The 22987-nt window shown below is 40.6% G+C and overlaps 1 protein-coding gene across 8 annotated transcripts in view; it reads right to left on the bottom strand.

Moving 5' to 3' along the window:
* Window positions 1-22987, bottom strand: part of Dock7 (dedicator of cytokinesis 7) — a 183874-nt gene that overhangs the window by 26128 nt on the left and 134759 nt on the right. For all 8 annotated transcript variants that reach the window (NM_001415886.1, NM_001415885.1, XM_087549058.1 and 5 more), the window contains 10 exon segments: window positions 872-972; window positions 1619-1777; window positions 6563-6715; window positions 7541-7675; window positions 9839-9935; window positions 10993-11089; window positions 14213-14348; window positions 14445-14630; window positions 20965-21119; window positions 22705-22874. In NM_001415886.1, the coding sequence (NP_001402815.1) occupies window positions 872-972; window positions 1619-1777; window positions 6563-6715; window positions 7541-7675; window positions 9839-9935; window positions 10993-11089; window positions 14213-14348; window positions 14445-14630; window positions 20965-21119; window positions 22705-22874 (1389 nt within the window).

The following is a 22987-nucleotide window of genomic DNA, read 5'->3' on the forward strand; positions in this document are numbered from 1 at the left end:
TATCTACATTTATATATTAATAAGTAACAAATACTTATATATTTATTAATATGTAAGGAAAAACAGGGAAATATACATTGTTACTTGAAGAGTTTATTTATTTGGGTGTCTTTTGCTTTATTTGTGTGTCTTATGATGGACAAAACTGTGAAAGAGAGGGCCACATAGAAAACTCCAAGTTCCATTTCTGTGTCTAACAAGATATAGCGGCAATTACAAATTTCTCAAAATCTGTACCTAGAAATACTATCTCTAATCATAACTACAATTTGAAATTATGACAATTCATATTACATTAAACATTCATATACTTTTTTAAGATTGTTTTTTATATTTAAAATGTGGGCTTGAGGTGTTTCTAAGAAGTCTGAGATCTAGGACACCTGATTCGTTTTTTAAAAATTCTCTCTTGGCAATAGACATACTGTGTTCCGAGGCTCTACCTTTGATCCTTGCACTGCAAACCGCACAACATAGCAGCAGCTAAGGTTAATTTTTTTAACTTTTACTTCATGTGTGTGGGTGTTTTGCCCTCATGCATGTCTACCCCAGTGTACCTGATGAGGGGGAAAGAGACCTGGGATGAGAGAGACCAGATGAGGGGGAAAGGTCCTCTGGGGGTGCAGTGGTAGGTGGTTCTGATCTCCAGGCCAAACTGAATAGTTTAAAAGCACTGACAGAAGACGTAGCCTCAGAAAAGCACAGTCTTTGCCTTCTACAGACCAGGCATGCAGGTGGTGCGGACACACGTGTGAGCAGAGGACCACACACAGATCCATGTGCATTAGAAAGTCATGTAACTATTTCTTTACACCTCTTCTCACTGAACGCTAACCATAATGCAAACAGTGGGTGAGTCACAGGAAGGCACCTGTACATGAGGTCGATCAGCATTTCCGGGTCCTCCTGATGTTCCTTCATCTTAACGGTGTCAGAAAGGATCATGTGGAGATTGAAAACCAGATCTTGGACCTGCGGTAGAGAAACATATAAACATTTTCCGTCATTCATTCCCAACAACTGAATGAGTCTGGAAGCTATTTTTGAGAAGCTTCTAGAACTCTGACAACAAGTTACAGCAATTCTGTGGGTGTGGCAAAGGGAGGGCACTCTTCAGTTGACCGCACTGTGGGCAGGGATGAGGAGCAGCAGCAGAGAATCACGGGAGCACAGCAGGGACCTGTCTCTCAGGTTAACAGTCAGCTGGTGTGACTGTTGAAAAAACAGGCAGGAACTGCCCCCGTCTATGCTACAAATGAGCAGAACTAACCAACCAGATGAACTGTTTTAAGAGGAGGTGGCCGTGGAGATGGCCGAGTCTGTCCTCAGCACCTACAGGCCACGTGTGCTAGTTGGCATTTCATATTAATTCCAGCCAAGGACAGGAGGATCCTTGGGCCTCACTGTCAGCATCCTAGTCAAACTGGGAACTCCAGGTTCAGGGAGAGAGGGTGCGAAAGTGACAACCAACTTTGACCTCTGAGCCTTCACATGTATAAAACACATGTGTGCACAGGAACACACATGTGAACGAACGCGCACGCACACACACACACACACACACACACACACACACACACACACACACACACCACACACACACGGTAGCATTTCTCACCTGATCAGGAAATGTGGTTTCCCTCAATTCTAGATCTTCTTCAGCATATGTCAAAATAGTTTTTAGAGAGCGTCTTAAGAATTCTTCATTGAAATTCTGAGATGTACCCACCAATGAGGACAGTGACATTGTGACTTGCATTTTTACTCTGGCAAAGTTCTGTGAGAGGGAGATTGTCAATATTTAAGACAGTCAAAATAAAACATGCTTTTGTTTCCCTGCAGAAGGAAAGGGCTAGGAAAGGGCTCAATGCTGGGTGCTTGCTTAGCTTGTATGAGGTTATAGTTTTGATCCCAATACTGCAAGTCCTCCAGAAAGGACAACAGAAACCAAGGGATGGAAAATCCAACAAAGACCAGATAACAAGACCCAGAATAACAATCAGCCCAAACCCAGATGCCAGCATAAAAGCACAACCAATAACAGCCAGGAAGATGCAGGACAGTATATCTTCATTAGAGTCTGGGAACCCTACCCAGAATAGGCCCCCCTGTTCTATGAATTCATAGAAGAAAATATCCCTCCCTAAAAGAAGGAGGTGCCTATTAAAGTACAAGAAGCACACAGAACACCAAACAGACTGGACTGGAAATTAAATTCCTCACAATACATAATCATAAAAACACTAAACACACAGAACAAAGAAAGAAAATTAAAAGCTGCAAGGGAAAAAGACCAAGTAACATATGCAGGCAGACCTATTAGAATAACGCCTGTTTTTTTTTTTTTGTTGTTGTTGTTGTTTTTTTTTTTTCAATGGAGTCTTCTAAAAGGCAGAAGGGCCTGGACAGATGTTCTACAAACTCCCAGAGACACCAGAGGCCAGCCCAGGTTACTATTCCCAACAAAACCTTCAGTCACAATAGATGGAGAAAGAAAGACAATCCACAATGAAACAAATTTAAGTAATATCTATCTACCATTCCAGCTCTAAGAAGACAATAGAAACTTCACCCAAGAAAATACAAGGAATAAATAACCCTAGAACAGCAAATCAAAATAGGGGGAAAAGACTCACCACTACAACAAAATGACAGGAATTAATAAACATTGTATATTAATAACTCCCAATATCAATAGCCTCAATGACCTAATAAAGAGACACTGATTAACAGATCACATTATGAAACAGGATCTATCCTTCTGATACATCTAAGAAACACAACCATTTTTAAATTAATGATTTATTCATTTATGTATGTGAGTATTCTGTCTGCACGTATGTCTGTATGTCAGAAGAGGGCACTACAATTGTAAGCTGCTATGAGCTATTATCATGTGGATGCTGGGAACTGAACTCAAGAACTCTGGAAGAACAGCCAGTGCTCTCTTAATTGCTAAGTCAGTTCTCCAGCCTCAAGAAATACATCTTAATACGAAAGGATAAACATCATCTCAGGGGCAGGAGAAGATATTTCAAGCAAACAAACCCAAGAAACAATCCGGGGCCATTTTAATATCTGACAAAATAGTCTTTAGACCAAAATTAATCAGAACAGATGGGGAATGGTATTAAATACTTACTAAATGAAAAATGCACCAAGGAAATAGTGCAATTCTAAATAATTATGCACCAAACACAAAGGCACCCAAGTTGATAAAAGAATGTAACTATAGCAAAAAATCACATATTGATTCTCACATATGAACATTAATACCATACTCTCACCAACTGACTGAGCATCCAGATTAAAACTAAACACAGAAAGGCTGGAGCTGACATCTTTTTTTCCCCCCATCTTTATTAAATTGGGTTTTCTTATTTACATTTCATATGTTATTCCCTTTCCCGGGTTCCAGGCCAACATCCCCCTAGCCCCTCCCCCTCTATATGGGTGTTTCCTTCCCCATCCTCCCCCCATTACCGCCCTCCCCACAAGAATCCCATTCACTGGGCATCCAGTCTTGGCAGGACCAAGGGCTTCCCCTTCCACTGGTGCCCTTACTAGGCTATTCATTGCTACCTATGAGGTCAGAGTCCAGGGTCAGTCCATGTACAGTCTTTGGGTAGGGGCTTAGTCCCTGGAAGCTCTGGTTGGTTGGCATTGTTGTTCGTATGGAGTCTCAAGCCCCTTCAGATCTTTCAGTCCTTTCTCTGATTCCTTCTCTGAACTGAGTCCTGTTCTCAGTTCAGTGGTTTAATGATGGCATTCGCCTATGTATTTGCTGTATCCTGGCTGTGTCTGTTAAGAGAGATCTACATCCGGTTCCTGTCGGCCTGCACTTCTTTGCTTCATCCATCTTATCTAGTTTGGTGGCTGTATATGTATGGGCCACATGTGGGGCAGGCTCTGAATGGGTGTTCCTTCAGCCTCTGTTCTAAACTTTGCCTAAACCAAAAAGATCTACTAGATATTTATAGATCATTTCACCTAAACACAAAAGAATATACATTCTTAGCACCTCCAAAACTGACCACATACTTGGCCACAAAGGAAGCCTCAATGCATAAAAAGAAAACTGAAAGGCAGTGCAGTCTATCCACCCATTGCAGGTTAAAGCATCACCAACAATGGGAACATCAGAAAGCTTACAAATTCCCAGAAGCTGAACAACTCACTACTGAATGAACAACGGGTCAAGGAAGAAAAGGAGCCCTTTTCAGAACTGAGTGCAAATGGAAGTCCAACACATCCAAACTTAGGAGACACATGAAGGGCAATTCTGAGGCAAGTCCACAGCACTAGGTGCCTACCTAAAAAAAATGGAAAATATCCTCTCAGCAACTTAACAAAAGTTCTAGAAGAAATTACACCCAAAAGGAGATGGCAAGAAATAATCAAATTCAGGCTGAAATCAATAAAACATACACAAAGAATTAACAAAATAAAGGGTTGGTTCTTGGAGGAAATCAGCAAGATTGATAAACTCAGCCAAATGAACCTAAAAACATCAAAACAAAAAAGGCATCACCAACAAAATTCCAACATCATTTCCTCAACAGAAATCTGAAAGGACAATTTCAGCTTTATATGGAAACACAATAAATCCAGGATAGCTAAAACACACCTAAGGATAAAAGAACTGTTGGAGATGTCACCATCCACGACTTCAAATGTACTGCCAAGCTATCATAATAAAACAGTAAGATAATAGCATTAAAAGGTACACTGAGAAGTGGAAGTGAAATGAACACCCAGACATAAACCACAGACCTATGGACACACCTACAGTCTTTGATAAAGAAACCATACATACTGATATCATAAAACTCTTCAGCTTAGGGCATCAAGTATGGCAATTCTCTACTCCACCACCGAGCTATGTTCTGATCTCCCGATCCATAGTCCAAGTGGAGTATTTAACTCTAGCCTACGAGCCTTGCCATGACGAAAGTTCCCTAAGACATGAAGAACAGTATAGCAGACTCTTTTACAGTGATGTTTTGAGAGTTTACAGCTTATCTTCTTCTCTCACAGTCTAAATTCATTGCTGTTCCATTATTCCCAATTATGAAGCCAGTCTTCTCTGGAAGCTGCTGCTTTACATTCTCTGTGTAAACACCCAGCGCTCTCATTCTTAGTATGCTGTAGTACCTGGGGCTGAGCTTAGCACCTCAGTACGGGAAGGCAAGTGCTCCTGACACTGAGCTAAACTCCCAGATCACTTATAAAGACTAATTTAATCTACTTCTTTCCTATCTTCTTTATTGCTCTGATATCTATTGTGATGGTTAGTGTTAAATTGATAAGTTCTAGAATCACATAGGAGATGAGCCTTCAGGCGTATCTGTGAGGGATTGTATTGATTAATCTTAACTTCTAAGAAAGATTCTCTTGATTGCACTGGTGTGGGAGCACAAATTTTCATTTAGGTTAGTCTAGTTCCTGAACAGCACGGCCAGCTGCTTCCGGCCTTGGCAGCCTTGACTTCCCTGCTGTGATGAACTGAACCTTGAACCTGTTCTGCCAGGGTTTTGATCCAACAAGAGCAAAAGAGTCTAAATCACCAATGTTCCCTATATGTTTGTTAAAAATCTCTTCACACTTGGCAGGCACTAAGTAGCTTCAGCGATGCCTTCCCTCTAACTAACATGTATACTTGCTTGTCTTCACATCATGTCCTCCGTAGCGCGCACGGCCACGCTGCTTTACTCAATAGTTCCATCGGAGGTTGCATGGGTAACCTGAAATCAGTAGATCCAATGTTCCTCTTTCCTCTTGACTTTCTCAGGTCGCCCATGCTTGCCCTTTCTTCACAGGGTGAACCTACTCCAGTGCCTGCTGCCTCCACACTGTCAGGGTCTCACTCCTAACACCACTACTTCCAGCAACAGCCACCCCATTCGTCCCTGAGTCTCAGCAATAACTTCCTGCTAATCACCTGACTATCTTTAGGCCTGCACTCCATCTTGTGTGTAGTACTAAAATACTAAATGCCTATCACTCATTCCTTTAAAATATGCCAGTGGTTCCCGCAGTGTGAGTAATAAAATTCAAGAATTCAAGGGAGTAAATACTTTACACTGTGTAGTGGGGACTGAGAAGGTGGTAGTGAAGAACAAAGCTAGCATCCCTGCCAGTTTTTAATTACCTGTTTTTAGTCAGAGATGCTAATCTATAAATGCTAATCTATAAATTATCTTTTTTCCCCCCTGAACAGGAAAAAAAATCATTTCTCAGAATAACAGAAAATGCTACCAAGAACAAGTTTCAAGAAATTCCATGTGTAGTCAAATGTCAGGGACTTCAAAAAACTAGGTGTAATTTTTCATGCAACTAGAATCTTTTGTTTTAGGCTACAAGAACCTGGCCCCCAACAGGAATAGAGTGGTATGAGTCTGTATTACCCAACACACACCACACATATGCTGCACCCATGCATGCACACGCTTTCGTAAGAAACCCACAGGATGGGAAATGAAGACACTCTAAGGTTTTAATACCTGTCTATTGAAGCTGTATTTCATTATGAACCCTGACCATTTTCATGGCAGACACTTACATTCCCGATCTCAAAGTTCTGCCTCATGAGGAGGTAAAGGGAGGCACTAGCATGTGACCGGATTGTACTGATGCTGCTGCTGCAATGTCGGAGAAGCCGGAGGCAGAGATCTGCACACTGCTCTGTCTCTTCCTCAAACAAGAGCTCAGGAAACTGTAAAACCCAGAAAGATATATGTCAATATAGTCTGACTTTGAAATCTGATAGGTTAGCCCAGAAATTAAAACGAATGGTTAAGAGACAATATTAGTTAAGGTCAACAGTGCAGATCACAGCTAGATGGAGGCGGGGAGGTGGAAGGTGGGAGGTGGGAGGTGGGAGGTGGGTGTGGGCTGAAATACTGGTGATGTCAGTTGTTAGGCAGCAGTGTGACCCTGGGCAAGTTGTATTTTTCCATGTGGTAGGCCCAGTAACATTATCTACTATTGTGGCTTCAGTCATGCACATGAAGAAGAGAAGAAGAGCACAACATAAACAAGCAAACACACATGTTTTAGGGGTGGAAGTGGGAGGGGACAATAAACAGGAAATAACTGGTATAGCAGAGCGCACCTTTACACAGCAAGGGCAGAACGGCCTATACATTTAATTCTGAATAAATGAGTCGAAGAGAAAAATACATGGGTGCAAGCTAGAGCCCCGTCAAGATTGCTTGCATCGCATGTCCAAGGACCGAGACTTAATTTCCAGTACCACAAAACCCAGGGGAACAGGGGAAAAAAGGAGGACAGCCTGCACTCAGTCAGCAACTGATGTCAGGCTCTTTTCAAAACAAAATGATTTTAGACAGGAATCTGATTATCAATAAATCAGATCAATACAAGTTCTGAAGATAGGATGAAAGTCAGAGGACCAAGGATATAAGTGTTTAGAATTAATTTAAAACATACTGACCAGTTAGTGTTGGCGAATGACCGTGGACAGCGCTAAAGAAGAAAGTGAGGTCACATAAGAGCAGGTACAAAGTAACTCACTCACCTTTGAGACCAGGGCCCTCTGTGTGGCAAAGCAGTGCTGCAGATACACTGCGCTTTGGTTGCAGGCCATGCTCTGCAGCAGCACTTTCAGCACACCACCCAGAATGCTCTCTTTGGATTCTGTTACAGAGACAGTCTGCAATTTACAGACAAACGTGTAAAGAGACATGCGTCTATAATATGAAAATCCAAACATTTACAAGGCAGGAAAATGGTAAAAACTAGAAGAACTTCAAGATTAGACACTGAGCAGTATTTGGATGGGAGAAAAGGGGACTGAAAAGGCTGGAGAGAATTTAGGCTGGGTGTGGGAAAAGGAGCAGGGTCATGGTGGCAGGAAAACAGGAAGTACGTTCTAGGAAACTTGGACATAAACTTGAACATCTGACTTGAAGCACTTGCAGAAGTGCCCATGGCAGGTAACATTTGTTATGTATCAAAAATAAGTTTTTCTCTTCCCTCCTTTAAGAAAAGGAGTCCTGGCTTTTGTCTGGGGATATGGCACTAATCTAAAAGGAAGCATGAACTAAAGACAAGTTCCTCCCCAGGCCTGCCCTTAGAAACACGTGGCTCTTGTGCCCAGTGAAATGTAGAGGGCTGAGGAGAGAAGCCGGAGCAAGTGCCTGACATAATCTCAGACAATCTATACCACCCATTTGAAATGAATAAATTAATAAAAATATTTATACTACTTTTTAAAAAAAAGATTTATTCATTTATTATATATAAGTACACTGTAGCTGTCTTCAGACACACCATAAGAGGGCATTGGATCTCTTTACAGATGGTTGTGAGCCACCATGTGGTTGCTGGGAATTGAACTCATGACCTCTGGAAGAGCAGTCGGGTGCTCTTAACCACTGAGCCATCTCTCCAGCCCCTATACTACTTTTTTTCTAGTAGTTTAGACCTAGTCCAACCAATAGATCATCAAAATAGAAAGCCTTTTAAACTCTGAAGAATTCTCCAGTTTTGTCATTAATCAGTCAAGAAATAGAGAATTTTAAAAACTACTTAGTATTTGTCATCTTGTGTGTTTGTCTACATATTATATGTGTATGTATATGTCTACATGTTGTATGTTTATGTATATGTCTACATGTTGTACGTGTATGTATATGCAGCTGGAAGAAGGTGTTGAATGTCTTCTACCCTGCTCTGACTATTTCTTTGAGGCTGGGTCTCTCTGAAGCTTGGGCTTGTATCTTCCTGGCTAGGTGGAAACCTAGCAAGCTGCAGTGACGACCATAGTCTTCATGTCCTCTGGAGCTGGGTGACAGGCACATGTGAGCAGCCAGGCTTTGCTATGTAAGTGCTAGAGTCTGGTCTGTGGTCTTCACAATTACACACCAAGGACTCCTAACCCTGAGCCATATCTCTAGTTCCAAGAAATACTGAAGGTTTCATTATTGAAACTTTCAATCAGGATAGCAGCCAAGAAAATATAAGACTAGCCTTAAGGAAGAGAACAGAACAGACACACAGAGAATGTGTGAATTAGGCAGAGCTATAATAGCATTGAGTTAAGACTGGGAGAGTGACAGCAGCAGAAGGGATTGCCAGGAACAGGTGAAAGACTTATTTACTAAATCACTTGGAGCATCCTGGTAATGAGTCCACAGCCTGGCTCTGCTACTTTCTTCCTGGGTGATCATGGGACACTCTGAAACATCTCTGTGGCTAACTACGTTACGTATGAGAGCAAGGACAGCAACCATTTCGATAGCCTCTTTCTTATGAAGACCACGAAGGTTAATACTTGTGAAGTGCTTAGGACATTGCTGGAAACACTTCCTAAGTGTCACTAACAGGGTACTACTGTCTAGAAAGTGACTGATAAAGCAGTTTACAGATATGTAAATTATCAAGTAGGGTCATTACATTAAAACCTGAACTGCTGTAGAAGATACAGAATAAACCTAGCATATCCCTATGCTGCATGTTACATATATCCCAGTGATACCCCATTATAAACACAGTGCTTGTTAGAAACACAAGATACAGAATAAACCTAGCATATCCTATGCTGCATGTTAAATATCCCAGTGGGATGCCCCATTATAAACACAGTGCTTGTTCGAAACACGAGACAAGGCCTGGAATGACAACCATGTAGATTTTATAAGCATCCTCAAAGAATAAACATTGGAAACCTTGTGAAAAGTAGAATGTATAACTAGAAAATCACCAACTGCTCAGAACTCTGTCAACCACTGATACCTGAGTACCGTGGTGTGGCTCAAACCGATTTTCCAATCCGGCTGCCGAGTCCATACCTAGGCCTCTTGCCCACCCTTACCTGGACGATGATCTCTAGCGTGTCTAAGATAATGAGGTTTGCTTCAGTAGCCAGGTTCCCATCAATCAGTGCTTCATGTTCTATCTCTGCTCTTGACCTGATACAAAAATAGCATAAGAAATTTTACTTATCTTTCCAAAAAGCCAGAAATAAAAAAAAGACATAAAGATTCATTAAAGCAAAAACCTTGAAACTATTTGCTTCAAGGAAAGCTTACAAAAGAGTAGGAAAGATTCAGTATTTAATATATTAAAATGTTCCGTCTCCCTACATCTTGTTGACTGTATAGCAGCATACACATCTTTCTCTTTCTGAGACAGGGTCTCACTGTGTAGCTCTGACTGGCCTGGAACTTTTTATGTAGATCATGCTAGCCTTAATTCAGAATCCACCTGCCTCTGCCTCCACACCAGGCGACATATCCACCGGTCTCCCACAAAATGCCACGGAGGCAGGCCTGCTTCTTAGTCTTTCAGGCCTGCAGCACTCTTCTTCACGGCTGTCACCACAGTCACTAGGTGGCGCTCTGCTTACTACACTGCTGCACGGGAGGCAGAGTTCACAGGCTGAGCACTCCTCCTAGATTCCAAACATTTCCAATGGATTTAGCACTGCATTTTTCTAAGATTTTATCTAATTTCCTCTTCGCTATTCATACAGATATTTTCAGATAGTAATTTAATGCTTAAATAAGACAGGTGGAATCATACATTAGAAACAAAACTTTCAAAAGATGGTGTTACTGTTAAGAAACCTGATTATAATCATTATGAGACTGTATATATATATATATATATATATATAATCACATTACATAGTATAAATACATTTCTTGCCAATTATAGCTCAATAAAGAGAGAAAAAGCAAGCAAAACAAAACAATTTGATGCTGAAATGAGTTGCTCAATGCATGTTCCATAAAGGGTTAGTTGGGTAAATGAGAGTGCTTTATTTTTAAATCAGTTTTTAAATATGCAATATATTTTACTATAACATATAAAGTTATTTTCTCAGTTTTTTATTTAAAACCTAAAAAATCAAGCATAAAGACCTATCTTCTAAGATATGAATGCCTAATAAAAATAAAGACCTAAAATGAATTGCTTTGTGTTAAAAATCTCGGCAGCCCATTAACACACTAGAAATCATATTACTTATCAAGTTTCTCTGTGTTCTGACGCCAGTGAGTCATATCCTTTCTCCACCGCAGGTTTTCTTGGCTCCCAAAGGCACTTCCAGATGGGCTTCTCTCTGTCAATCCAATTTCAAAACAGTATTTCAGTTGGACCATAAATATACATATTTGACAACACACAAGAAATATTGGGTATTCTTGATTTTATAAATAGCTATTTCTTTCAGTTTAGGTGGAAGGACTGAGCAATAATGATTTTTATTTAAAAGTTTTCACAGTAACTAAGGAGAAAATATTTTCTATATAGGATATATCTTGGGGGAAAAAACTCATCCTTTCAAATAAGCAAAGAGAGGATCTTCATGGGTCGTGCTATGAGGCCCACGAGTATACTGGGACGTGTTTAGTCCACTTTCTAGCCTGAACAGTCTCACCACACGTGCTCCTGGTTTAGGATGTTCACAATGGCCACTCAGAGTTTTATCTGATTGGTTTGCTCATCAACTTCTACTGGTTAAGCAATCATCCACCACCTCTTTGGGAACCTTCCCCCACTCTCCAAGAAATCCTTGCCTACGTATTTGCTTTCCTTTTAGTTCATAACATTAATTATTAATTTTTAACGAGACAATGTCTCACTCTGTAGCCCAGGCTGGCCTGGAATACATTATGTAGCCAAAGCTGATCATGAATTTCACATAATGCCCCTGTCTCAGTCTAAGTGCTAGAATTACAGATGTGAGCACCTCATAGGCTCTATAGCATTTATTCACATAAGACCATGTTAGCTGACAGATGTGATGTCCCTTTTGTTCAGCATGTAATAACAAACTATCTGGAATATACTGAGGCCAAATAAATTCATGTTGATAAAAAAGCATAACAGGGACTGGAGGATGGCTCCATGAATAAAATGTTTGCCATGTAAACAAGACAATAGGAATTCAGATCCCAGAACCCCCACACATGTGGTAGGTAGCCTGCTTGTGATTTTAGCCATGGGAGGCAGAGATGGGAACCTCTAGAACAAGCCAGCTAGCAAGATGGCCATATCACAGCACTTTGGGTTAACTACAGGGCCTTGCCTCAAAGAATAAGTAGGAATGATTGAAGATGATTGTCACATCTACCTTAGGTCTCCACACATTCATGCAATGAATATAGGCACATATACAAGCATGCAGATAAACATACATCAAACACACAGAAAAGCAAAGCACCCGTGACAGAATACGCTATTTTTAAAAAAGAAATCCTCTGTGCACATGCTCTACAGGAGCAGCCGCAGCCTCTTCCTGGATCTAAGGAAGAGGGGAGGGGCTAGGCTTGAAGGCACTGGATAGCATGGGGAGTCTTTTAACAGGCACCGGAAATTTATCCTGAGTGGACAAAGTACCAGGGCTGGTGGAGAATCCACAGATATGTGATGGAATCAGGCTTCAAGCTTCTAACTAGGAAATGAAAAGTCCAGTCCTACAAACAGCAAAACTTAAAACTGTTTGAGAGGATGGAAGAACAATGAAGGGAAAAGTTCAGAGTTCACATAGGAATTTTGAAAGTATTAAGAAACAGAGATCACTTTATGTATGACAGACAAATCTCTATGCTTTCCTCTTGTTTTCCTTTCTAAACTTTTAAATTTGGAATATTTTCTCTAGATATTATTATTATCATTATTATTTTGTTGTTGTTGTTGATATGTGTTTCTGTGGATGTGTACGCAAGGACAGGTACTATGGATGTCTGAGACCATGGAGCCCTGGGAACTGAAATTACAGGTGGTGGTAAAGCTAACATGAGTGCCTCTGCAAGAGCATTCACCGAGGGCTGAGTCACACTCCAGCCCTATTCTGAACTATATTCTGATCATATTTACCACCCCGTCCCCAGCTTCAATTCTCTTTCTCTCTTTTATAATCCATGGAGCTCAATTTCTGTCACTCAAATACTCTTGGATGTAGAGCCTGCCGTGGGGCATAGTCAACACACAACCTTAAAAAAACCGATTCTCCCACTGGCAACAGATCCTATGCTAGCAGTGGGAGTTCTTGCTACCGCCATGCTGGGATTATTGGCTTGAGCTCCATTTTTCCTTCCCTGGCAGAGAGTGTCTTACTCATTAAATTCTAAACACATATAATATATATGACCTACTTAAATAAATGATCTGTGACGATATATAAACCTATAGTCCCACTATTTGAGGACTGAGGTGGTGGAGCACCAACGGTTAAGGTCAGCCTGTTCTTACACATTTAGTTCCAGGCCACCCACCCAGGGTCAGGCTATCAGACAAGACCCGTTTAAAAAAAAAAAAAAAAAATATATATATATATATATATATATATATATATATATATATATATATAAAGTAGAAAATAAAAACTCATCTCTGATTCACATTTTACCCATTTCACACCTAACACATACATGTTATGTGTTTAGTATATATTCTTTACACAGATGAGTAAGCTAGTCCTCTGACATTACAGTATTTAATCAAAATTTATGTTTGCATGTCATTTTAGCTTTTACAATTGCTCAAATATACATTATTATCGCAAAGATGATAAGACAGGTAGTTATACTATCTTCTCAATTCTAAAAATATTCACAACGAGCTAAGGAAAGGAAGCTGGGAGATTAAGTATCTTGGCCAAGATGAATGGAAGTCAACTAGGGTTAGAAACAGACCTCATCTAGGAAAAACTATTTTTTCTCCCTCTCATGTTAGTCTGTGAGCAACATTTTTGCATTTGATATATAATATATTTACTGTGCAGACTAGAACATTTAACAGTAAAGAGGCAAGTTAGACTGTTTAGTGATCTGTACTAGACTGTGGGTTTAACCGTAATAAGAACTGTGCTACTCTTAAACATCTTGATAATGGAGAAAGCTATGCACATGTCTGTACAGAGGGTACGCATAACTCTGTCCTTTGTGCTCAGTTGTGCTCTGAATCTAAAATGTCTGGTTTTAAAGGGAGCAGGAAGCATTTTCGATACTATTGCTACATACACAAGGGCACACTGTGGCCATGCAGAGCCAACCAGGACACATGCCTATCATCTCGGATCAGAATGCCACCTAGTATCTCCAGGGAAGCAATTACCACACTGACTCAGTTACAGTCACAGAGTTTCTGGAAAGTCATGGTAGATTTACAACAGTGACGACTACAGGACACAGTTCTTGGAAGCGACTCAGCCCTAACGGAGAGGAGAAGATGCACCTACCAAGTTGTCCTCGGCTCCGCCGTACCATTTCCTGCCTGGCACCGATGCTCCCCAGAATGGCTTCTTCAAGCTTGGCTCTCATGTCTTTTGATTTCTTAAAGGTTAAACTATTCATTCTTTCAAATACTTTTTTCCCCTAAAATTGAAACATCAGAAGAGGTACTGAGGACACTTCTTTATTCCTTTCTGCATTATTTTACTTAAACGTTTCAAGGGTGTAATGGCTACTTACTTTGTATTCAAAGCAAGATACACACAGGTAAAGCAGATCTAACAGCCGGTTCAGCTGGAGGACTGAGAGGTCTGTAAACCATTTCTGCAGAACTGTTTCATCTGCGTTCTTGAGAACCCAAAGCAGACAGATCAAAAGGCTCCGGCTTGATTCTGCGGAGAAGGTCACGGTGTGCTGCCTGCCACTCTGAAAACAGAGAACCATGGCCTGAGCCCCTGGCCAGTGACCCTCTGGCTGTTTGTTTGCACACACCTGCAACTCCAAGAATCGGAACTCAAGGAGCCGACCTCCATGCCTGAGGCTGGTCTGAACTACTTATGAAGCTTCGGAGGAGCCTGGTTATACTCCAAGACTCTGCCTAAAAGCAAATGAACAAATACTTAAAACTAAAATTTTCTTAAAAATACACTACTCGTCGCTTATCAAGAATTTGATTTCGATAGCACATGGGAAAGCCAGTCACACAGAACCCGCATGCCAGAAGTTTATGAATGGCAGTAGACACTTGCTTTAATGTGGCAGAACTGCCAAGAGAGAACAGTACATGTTAGGAGAAAGCATCAAGAGAAAGCAAAGCTTTTACTATTAAAACCCAAAGAACATAGCATAGAACGTCAGAGATGATGAAAAGGAGGAGCAGAGCGATTGACTCAGATTAAGTGTAGTATGAATAAAGTAACTGATAGTGAGCACTGCTGGCATGGGTTAGAGGAGCACTGCTTCTTTCAAACGACCGATGGCATAGAGGGGAATGCTCTAGTGGTCGAATGGGAATGTCCTCCGTAGTGTTGGGCATTTGAGCGCTGGGCTCCCTGTTGGTGGAACAGTCTGAGGATGCTTTGGTAGTGTAGCCTTGCTGGAAGAAATACATCAGCTGGGGCGGGCTCTGAGAGCAAAAGCCTTCAGCCATTTCCAGTTTGCTTTCTTGTGGCATACTGATGGCTGAGATGTGAGTTCCCGGCTTCCTGTTTCTGTGGCTATGCCTCTGCCAGCTGTCACAGAAAGGTATCTTTATGGAACTCTATGTTAAAATAGGCTCTTCCTTAAACTGCCTTTGGTCGTGTGTTTATCACAGCAACAGAAAAATAGTATACATATAGTAGAAAAATGCTATCTTTATTTATAGCATATATATTGAAGGGTATTTTCAATCTGTGATCTGTACCAAGACAGAGCAATGAACTGTAAAGGAAAAATAAAGCACATTAACTTATTGATAGCATCACTGACTCAGGATTTATTATCTATCTCAGTCTATGTACTGAAGCCTGCACTCCTTACCTGAGCAGGTACTTGTAGTGACAAATCTGGAGTTTTGGTTTCTTTAAAACCACAGAAATATTGTAAGAATATGTTCTTGTTTTAATCCCAGGCGTAGGCATGTGAGGCTGCTTCAGACTGTCCTTAGCAACTGACCATAATTTGTCTCATGCTGTAGCAGAAGCATGGTTTTTGCCAGCTGCAGAGAATTTCTGCGACTGTGTGACTTTTGGAATTCTGGGAACTTTTCAGAGGGAATTTATTATATAAATTTGAGGGCCCCAGAGGATGGTGGTTGTTGGTCATTCAGGGGAGTTAATTTTAGTTTTGTTAGTGATAGGTTATTTCTATGCTGTTAAAATGAGCCGATTTAAATCAGATTAGATTATATAAAAGGCAAGTCTGTGGGAAACTGCACTGGGGGTCGTTCACTAGCCCCAGGGGCCAAAGCCAGGGAAATCACCAAGGGGAAATGGGGGATGGGGGTAGGGGTGGGGGTGGGGGATGGAGAAAGAGAAAGGGGCAAGTGTGCAGAGAGAGAAGAGAGGGGAGGGGAGGAGAGACCAAAAATGTCTGGACTATACAGGTAGGAGACCCTGGGGGAAGGTCAGCTCAGCCCTGGGGCTGAAAAGCTCAGGGTTGGGGGCAGCATATGTGGGGTAGGGACTGAGGGATGCTGGGAGAAGCTGGAAGCCAGGTCTGCTTTCCTATGCAAAATATGCACCTCAGTCCTTTGTCCCAGATCTAAAACAAAACAGTAGCCATGGTCAAAGAAGAAACAAAAGGAAAGAAATTAGATTCAGGGATCTCTACCTCTCTCCCCTCTAGCCTTCTTTCTCCTCATCTAGTGATAGGGGTAAAACGGGGACACAGGGTGGGAAAAGGAAGAAACTACGAAGTAGCAAAGACAGGTTACAGTTATTTGAATGCTTCCTTAAAAAAAGAAAGAGGTAAGTAAGGAAAGACTCAGGAAAGCTAAACACAGTTGCTAAGGTCATGATTTTACTAGTCTCCACAATCTTCCTTCCCTGTCTGGGTGAAATGATGGTAGCAGCTAACACAATACGTACTATGTCCCAGGCAAAGTGCTGAACATCGAATGGACAGAACTCATTTATCTCTCACCAGTTCTCAAAGAAATGCAGACACTACTCATGCCTTACTACAGCAAGGAAGCAGAGCCACCCCACGTCCTTGGTAGTCAACAGTGCGTCTTCGATCCACAGTCAGTAAACGTGGCTCCTGAGAACAAGTTCATACACATATATGCCTCTGATGCACTTAACCATCAGTGAGGACCATGTGGGACACAGGAAGCAAGGAAGACAAATTTATTCTTCCAAAGAGAAGCACAATTTTTAGAAAGTCAGGTGATTAGGACAATGTGATTTTGGTGTATGTGGAGGGACAAACTATAGAACAGGAAGCACAAAAAATGTCCTACGCATTTTGAAATATGATCTATAACAGCACACAACTTGGTTCAGTTAATAAATGGTATTGGGACAATTGATCCCTCTTCAAGGGAAAATAGTGGATTTCTATCTTGTGTCATTCCATTAAAAAAAAAATTTCAAATCAAGAAAGAATGTAACTAGGAAAGGTAACATTTAAAAGCATTAGGAAGGGGCTGGGGATTTAGCTCAGTGGTAGAGCGCTTGCCTAGGAAGCACAAGGCCCTGGGTTCGGTCCCCAGCTCCAAAAAAAAAGACCAAAAATAAAATAAAATAAAATAAAATAAAAGCATTAGGAAAAATATAAAAAGAATTATAGTTAATGCTAACCAAAGGCACAGCCACCAAATACATTAATAATTTTAATTTCAAACTGCTAAATATTTCATTATGAGTTTACCAAAGAAACAAAAATCCGGTAGAGTAACAAGGAAAAAGGTCTAAACCTCAACTGTCAGGGAAAGCAGAGTAAACAGACAATCCCAGTGAAGGCCAGAATATTTAGACAGAAGCAACTGCAAACATAGGACACCATAACAAGAAAAGAGTCATCAGATCTGAACACGAAGTATCTATGAACTCGACCATACACTTGACCTAGACGTAGATGTGGGAAATGTAACATCTTCACTGAAATCCAGACACACACCCCCTGACCAGGCCATGAGCAGAAAGAAGGGAGTAACCAGAAATCTTTACAGCTAGAAATGTAAAAGCTCTCATTCTTCAACATCCAGAAATCTCTCTAAAGATCACTGGGAACGTTATAGACATTTTGAGCGGAATAATAAAAATTCTATGTACAAAAAGGAACAGTTAACTAAAGCAACTATAACAACCTGACAGGCCTGAAACACACATCAAGGAAGAAATGATAGGAATTACTGAATTAAATATTTCTCTGAAAGTAGAAAAAGACTGTCCAATCGGCTAACAGAAGAAAGAAAGGGGCATCGGGGGCATGGTAGACAGCGACTGCCAGGACAGTCAGCAGAAGGGATGAGCAACAGAAACCTGAGTCCTGCCAACCAGCCACACACCTCAAACCTTCTTGACATCTTTGGGACAAGGTCTCACTCTGTTGTTGACCTCAAACTTGCAGTCCTCCTGCCTCAGCCTTCTTAGTGCTGAGATTACAGGCATGAATGAATGAACATGTCCAAACATTCAAAACTGCTGATGAGATAATATTAAAAAAAATGTTAGCCCCAGAAACAAACCACTTACATTGACTACACATGGGACAGACACTGAGGAAGATCATACTAAACATTTACAACAATTTTATTTGTCATGAAATTTGAATAAATTTTGACTAGACTATAATTTATAAAAAAGAGCATAAGAGAAACAGGAAAGCTGAACAGTCTTATAGCCATGAGAAGAAATATATCTAATGACAAAAAAACCCCTAAGACTTCCTCAATGCAGGTACAGAGGGAGAGACATTTTCAAAACTCCAGGAATCTAATCTTAGAAACAAGCACATGAGGAGAACAGAAGGGAAGAGGAAACTGGCCCAGGTCACTGCTAGCTTAGCTTTGATCTACAGCCTGGAAAGAACATTCAGAGGAAGATTACAGGCACAGTTACTTAAGAGCACAAATGTCATGGCTGTTGTAATAATTAACGAAAACGAGATATTTAGTGGTGGCTGATGCCCTTAATCTCTATACTCAGGAGGCAGGGGCAGGCAGCTCTGTGAGTTCAAGTCCAGTCTGGTCTACATACCAAGCACACGCCCTTATGCCCTTAAACTGAGTGACAGGAGGTTGTAAGCCACCTGCTGTGGGGCTGGGACAGGCTCGTTAGCACAGAACACTAACAGAGAAATGTTGACACCTTTCCTACAGATGCTGAGGACTGGAGACTAGTCAGAATGACCACTCGTGGGAAACAAACAACAGGGAGCAAGCTAACCTTCAAACGCCTGATTCTAGGTCCCAACTGACTGCTGGGACTACACACATGGGCCATGAGGCTTGGCTTAGGGCTAGACTCTGTAGTGCACTTTACACATTTTTCTACATGGGATTTTCACCAAAAGCATACTACAGAAGAAAAATCAATTAACTGGAACTCATCAAAATTACTAATTTTTGTATTTTGATACACCTGGCTGAAACAATCTAATTCACACCTTTGAAAAGAATTCAGCTTTTTTAGTGTCCCACAAAAACTGTTTTGGACTTTCTAGTACTCTAATGATTTGTCTACAAATAATTTTAACCTATACTATTTCTGAATTTTAGGAATAAGAACTCATACTTGGGAAAGGACAGGTAGGTCTGTCACCTGAAAACATCATAGATAGACTTTACAGTAAGTACACGGCTCAGCCTTTGAAAGGCAGCTGGGTAGATGGATAGTTATGATAAAAGATTAAGAACAGCACCAATTTTAGGAATTTTCTACAAACAAAATAACCCCAAATGTTGCATTTTAGACACTATCATCATGAACAGAAAAGATAATCCACAGAAAAGGGAAGAACTCTCACATCATGTATCTATCTGTATATATGAAGAACTCTTCAAATTCCATAACAAGAAAGGATGTGAACAGCCCTTTCTCCAAAGAAAGAGGGTGTGACAATGAGAATTTACTGGGATGCTCAAGACGTTTAAGAAGGGCTTAGCTTCTCAAAATGTTGACTGGACTGCAGAGATGCCCAGCAAATCCACTCCAAGGTTTCTACCCAAGAGCGATACAGAAAGACTTACACTCAAGTACTCACTACGGCATTTATTATTCCTCATAGCCGAGTGAAAAGCAGGAGTATCTAAACGTTGACCAACTAAACACAGAGAAACAAAATGCAGGTCTATCATCAGAATGTCATATTATTTGGTACTTTAAATAAGAAAAGAACCAGAGAGATATGCTGCTAAACGAATGGAGACATCTTAAAACCATGCCTGGCGAGTGACAGGAAGGGACCACAGGTAACGCAGCACACAGTTTGACAGGAAATGGACAGGACACATAAGTACAGGAGGGAAGGTGGGTTAGCCATTGTTTTTCTGGGCTTGCTAGAAATACAGGATCGAAGATACAGGATCTTTTTGGGAAGACAGAAATGTTACCAAAGTTACTGTGTGGAGAAAGCTGCACAGCGTTAGAATGAACTAAAACCATTAAACTGTACAGTCTACTTGAAACATATAAAGCTGTTAAAAAACTGGCAAACACGGCAATGCCCTTATATTTTACTGCACTTTCTGAAAGAAGTAACTTGAAGCTTTTTAGAGTGGACACTGGCTCCATGATGGTTTGTCTTCCTCCTACCTCCATACCCCCCCCCCCCCCACACACACACACCTTGCTCTGGGAGATCTTCACAGGGTACCTGCTTAACTTCAAAGGCACGCAACTGAAAGAATACTCATTAATGACAGTCTTTCTTACAGCTAATAAAGTGGGTTGTAAAAATGAAGGAAAAGAACTACATAAAATAAGGTACTTTATAAAGTTCTGAATGACAAAACACAGGGCTGCATCCTGTATGCCTCACAGATAACAATTTTCAAACAACTTCATACATGGCACATAATATTCTGGAAAAATTAATTATTGTTTTCGCAGAGCTCAGAATACCTCTGCACCAGTTACTACATCAGCCTCAGCAATGGACCACTTTGTATATATCTGATAGTCTAGAAAAACAAAACAAAACCCCAATTTTTTTTTTCTCTTTTTCGGAGCTGGGGACCGAACCCAGGGCCTTGCGCTTGCTAGGCAAGCGCTCTACCATTGAGCTAAATCCCAGCCCTGTAACCCCGATTTTTTTATGAGGTTCATTTTACCGTTGATGTGAGGAGAAAACTGCCAGGTCTTGTGAGCTGAGGGACAGATGTTCCTGCAATTGCCATGGCAACGGTCTGGCTTATCATGCTCCCACTCTCACTGTCATAATCATCGGGGGCTATGCAAATCGGTCTTCCTCGCTGGTTGTGTGTTTCTGAAAGGGGAAAAGAAGGGAAAGTTTAGGTCAGCTAAGAGTCCAAATTACACATGGAGCTGACTCTTGGACAACACAGGTTACAACTCCCAGAACCAGCAACCCACACTGATTTTTACTCTCTCCCCAGCCTCAACTACTGATCCTCTGGTTGACTGGTAGCCTTACGGACACTACACCACCAGTAACAGTGAGAACTCTTGACACATTAGCTCACTGTAATAGCCACAGGAAGCAGCTATATAGTTACTATGGTAATGTAAATATAGTACAGAATGTGCCAGAACTAACTGATGCTGTTGTTTAAATGCTGCATTTATATTTATTTATGTCTTTTAACTGTGAGTGCTGCCATGTATACATACTGTGTCTACTTTTAAAATAAATTTTATTTTTTCATAATAGATTTATATACACTATGGTAGAAACAGCTTTTTAAAGACTATCATCTATATTTTATGATTCATCATATAATTTCTAAATTATGTACATTTTTCAAATGATAGCAAATCTTAAAACTTTCTCTTTAAATCCCTATTTTTTTAAGACTATCAATTTTTATCAAGATTCATTTCTTTTTAAACATTTAAAGATTAACTCATTTCTGGTGTAGTACTTTTTAATTGGATACCTGAACTGGGTAGTTACAAAGAAAAATCTAACTTCATGAACATTTCTGCCTACATGCAGGAAACAATTCGGTGACCCAAACCCCGGGAAGTGATACTTCACCAGGCTCTTAAGTGACAGAGTTATTTCCTAATATTATCAGGTATCCAGGAAATGTTTTTGGCTTCATTAAAGCAGAAGCACTTTATCAGGCTAACTGTTAGTTAACAGGATACTGTTACAATCCAAACTGTGCCTTTACGTACTTTATAAATAGTCAAACAAGACGAACAAAACTGTAGGTTCCAGTTTTTAAGGAACAGGTAAGTCTCAACATGCTAACTTGGAATAAACATAATTCTTGTGCAGGTGCACATTAATTTCAGTTACACATCTCTATGAATAAAGCTGGTGATGAGGGTAGTAGACGCAGGTCAAGAACTATTCTCTCTTGACTTGTATGCATAATATACATGCATATAAACATATCTGTTTTCTAAAAGGTGGGTGCAAACTGCTACACACTCAATTTAAAATTCATCCTAAAATCGTCTTAAGAGAATTTCACAATGAATCTCCTCAAATACTTAAAAGTTTTTTAACAGCATTGTTTAAACATGATTATTTACATTTTATTTTTACAGGAGTACATTTTAAAAATAACTTAAAAATTATTTCATATTATTCTCTGTATGGGTGTTTTGCCTGCATGAATGTATACCCTGCATATGCTTGGTACCTGCAGAAGCCAGAAGAGTGTACTAGAGGATCCCCTAGAACTGGAGTCACTGGTTGTGAGACACCATGTGAGTACTGGGAATCAAACTGGAGTCCTTTGCAAGAGCAGCCAGTGCATTTAATCACTGAGCCTCTCTCCAGCCCTAGGATGTATCTCCTTAATATCTGTTAGCCTAAAAACATTTTCTACAACTTGGAGATAACAAGCTTTGAGAACTACGTTAATTACATTACATACCTGTAAAATCATACAGCTGAGGCACAGTTTCCATGATAATACCAATCAGAGGAAGGTACAACATGGCCACCCGAGCCTTTATCTGAGGGTCAGAGTACCGTGGGTCAGAGTCGTGACTGGACAGTAAGTTGTGTACCATGTTGATGACTTTCTTATGCAACCCAAACAGTCTATTTAAAAGGGAGAGATGAACGAGGAGAAGCAATGAGTCACAGAGATTAAATCTCGTCAAAACGAACACTAAGGGAAGGCTCTCAATCAACCTTTCTTAATTCCTTAACTT

The sequence above is a fragment of the Rattus norvegicus genome, chromosome 5 (genome assembly GCF_021556685.1).
Source record: "Rattus norvegicus strain SHRSP/BbbUtx chromosome 5, alternate assembly SHRSP_T2T, whole genome shotgun sequence".
Taxonomy (NCBI): Eukaryota; Metazoa; Chordata; class Mammalia; order Rodentia; family Muridae; genus Rattus; species Rattus norvegicus.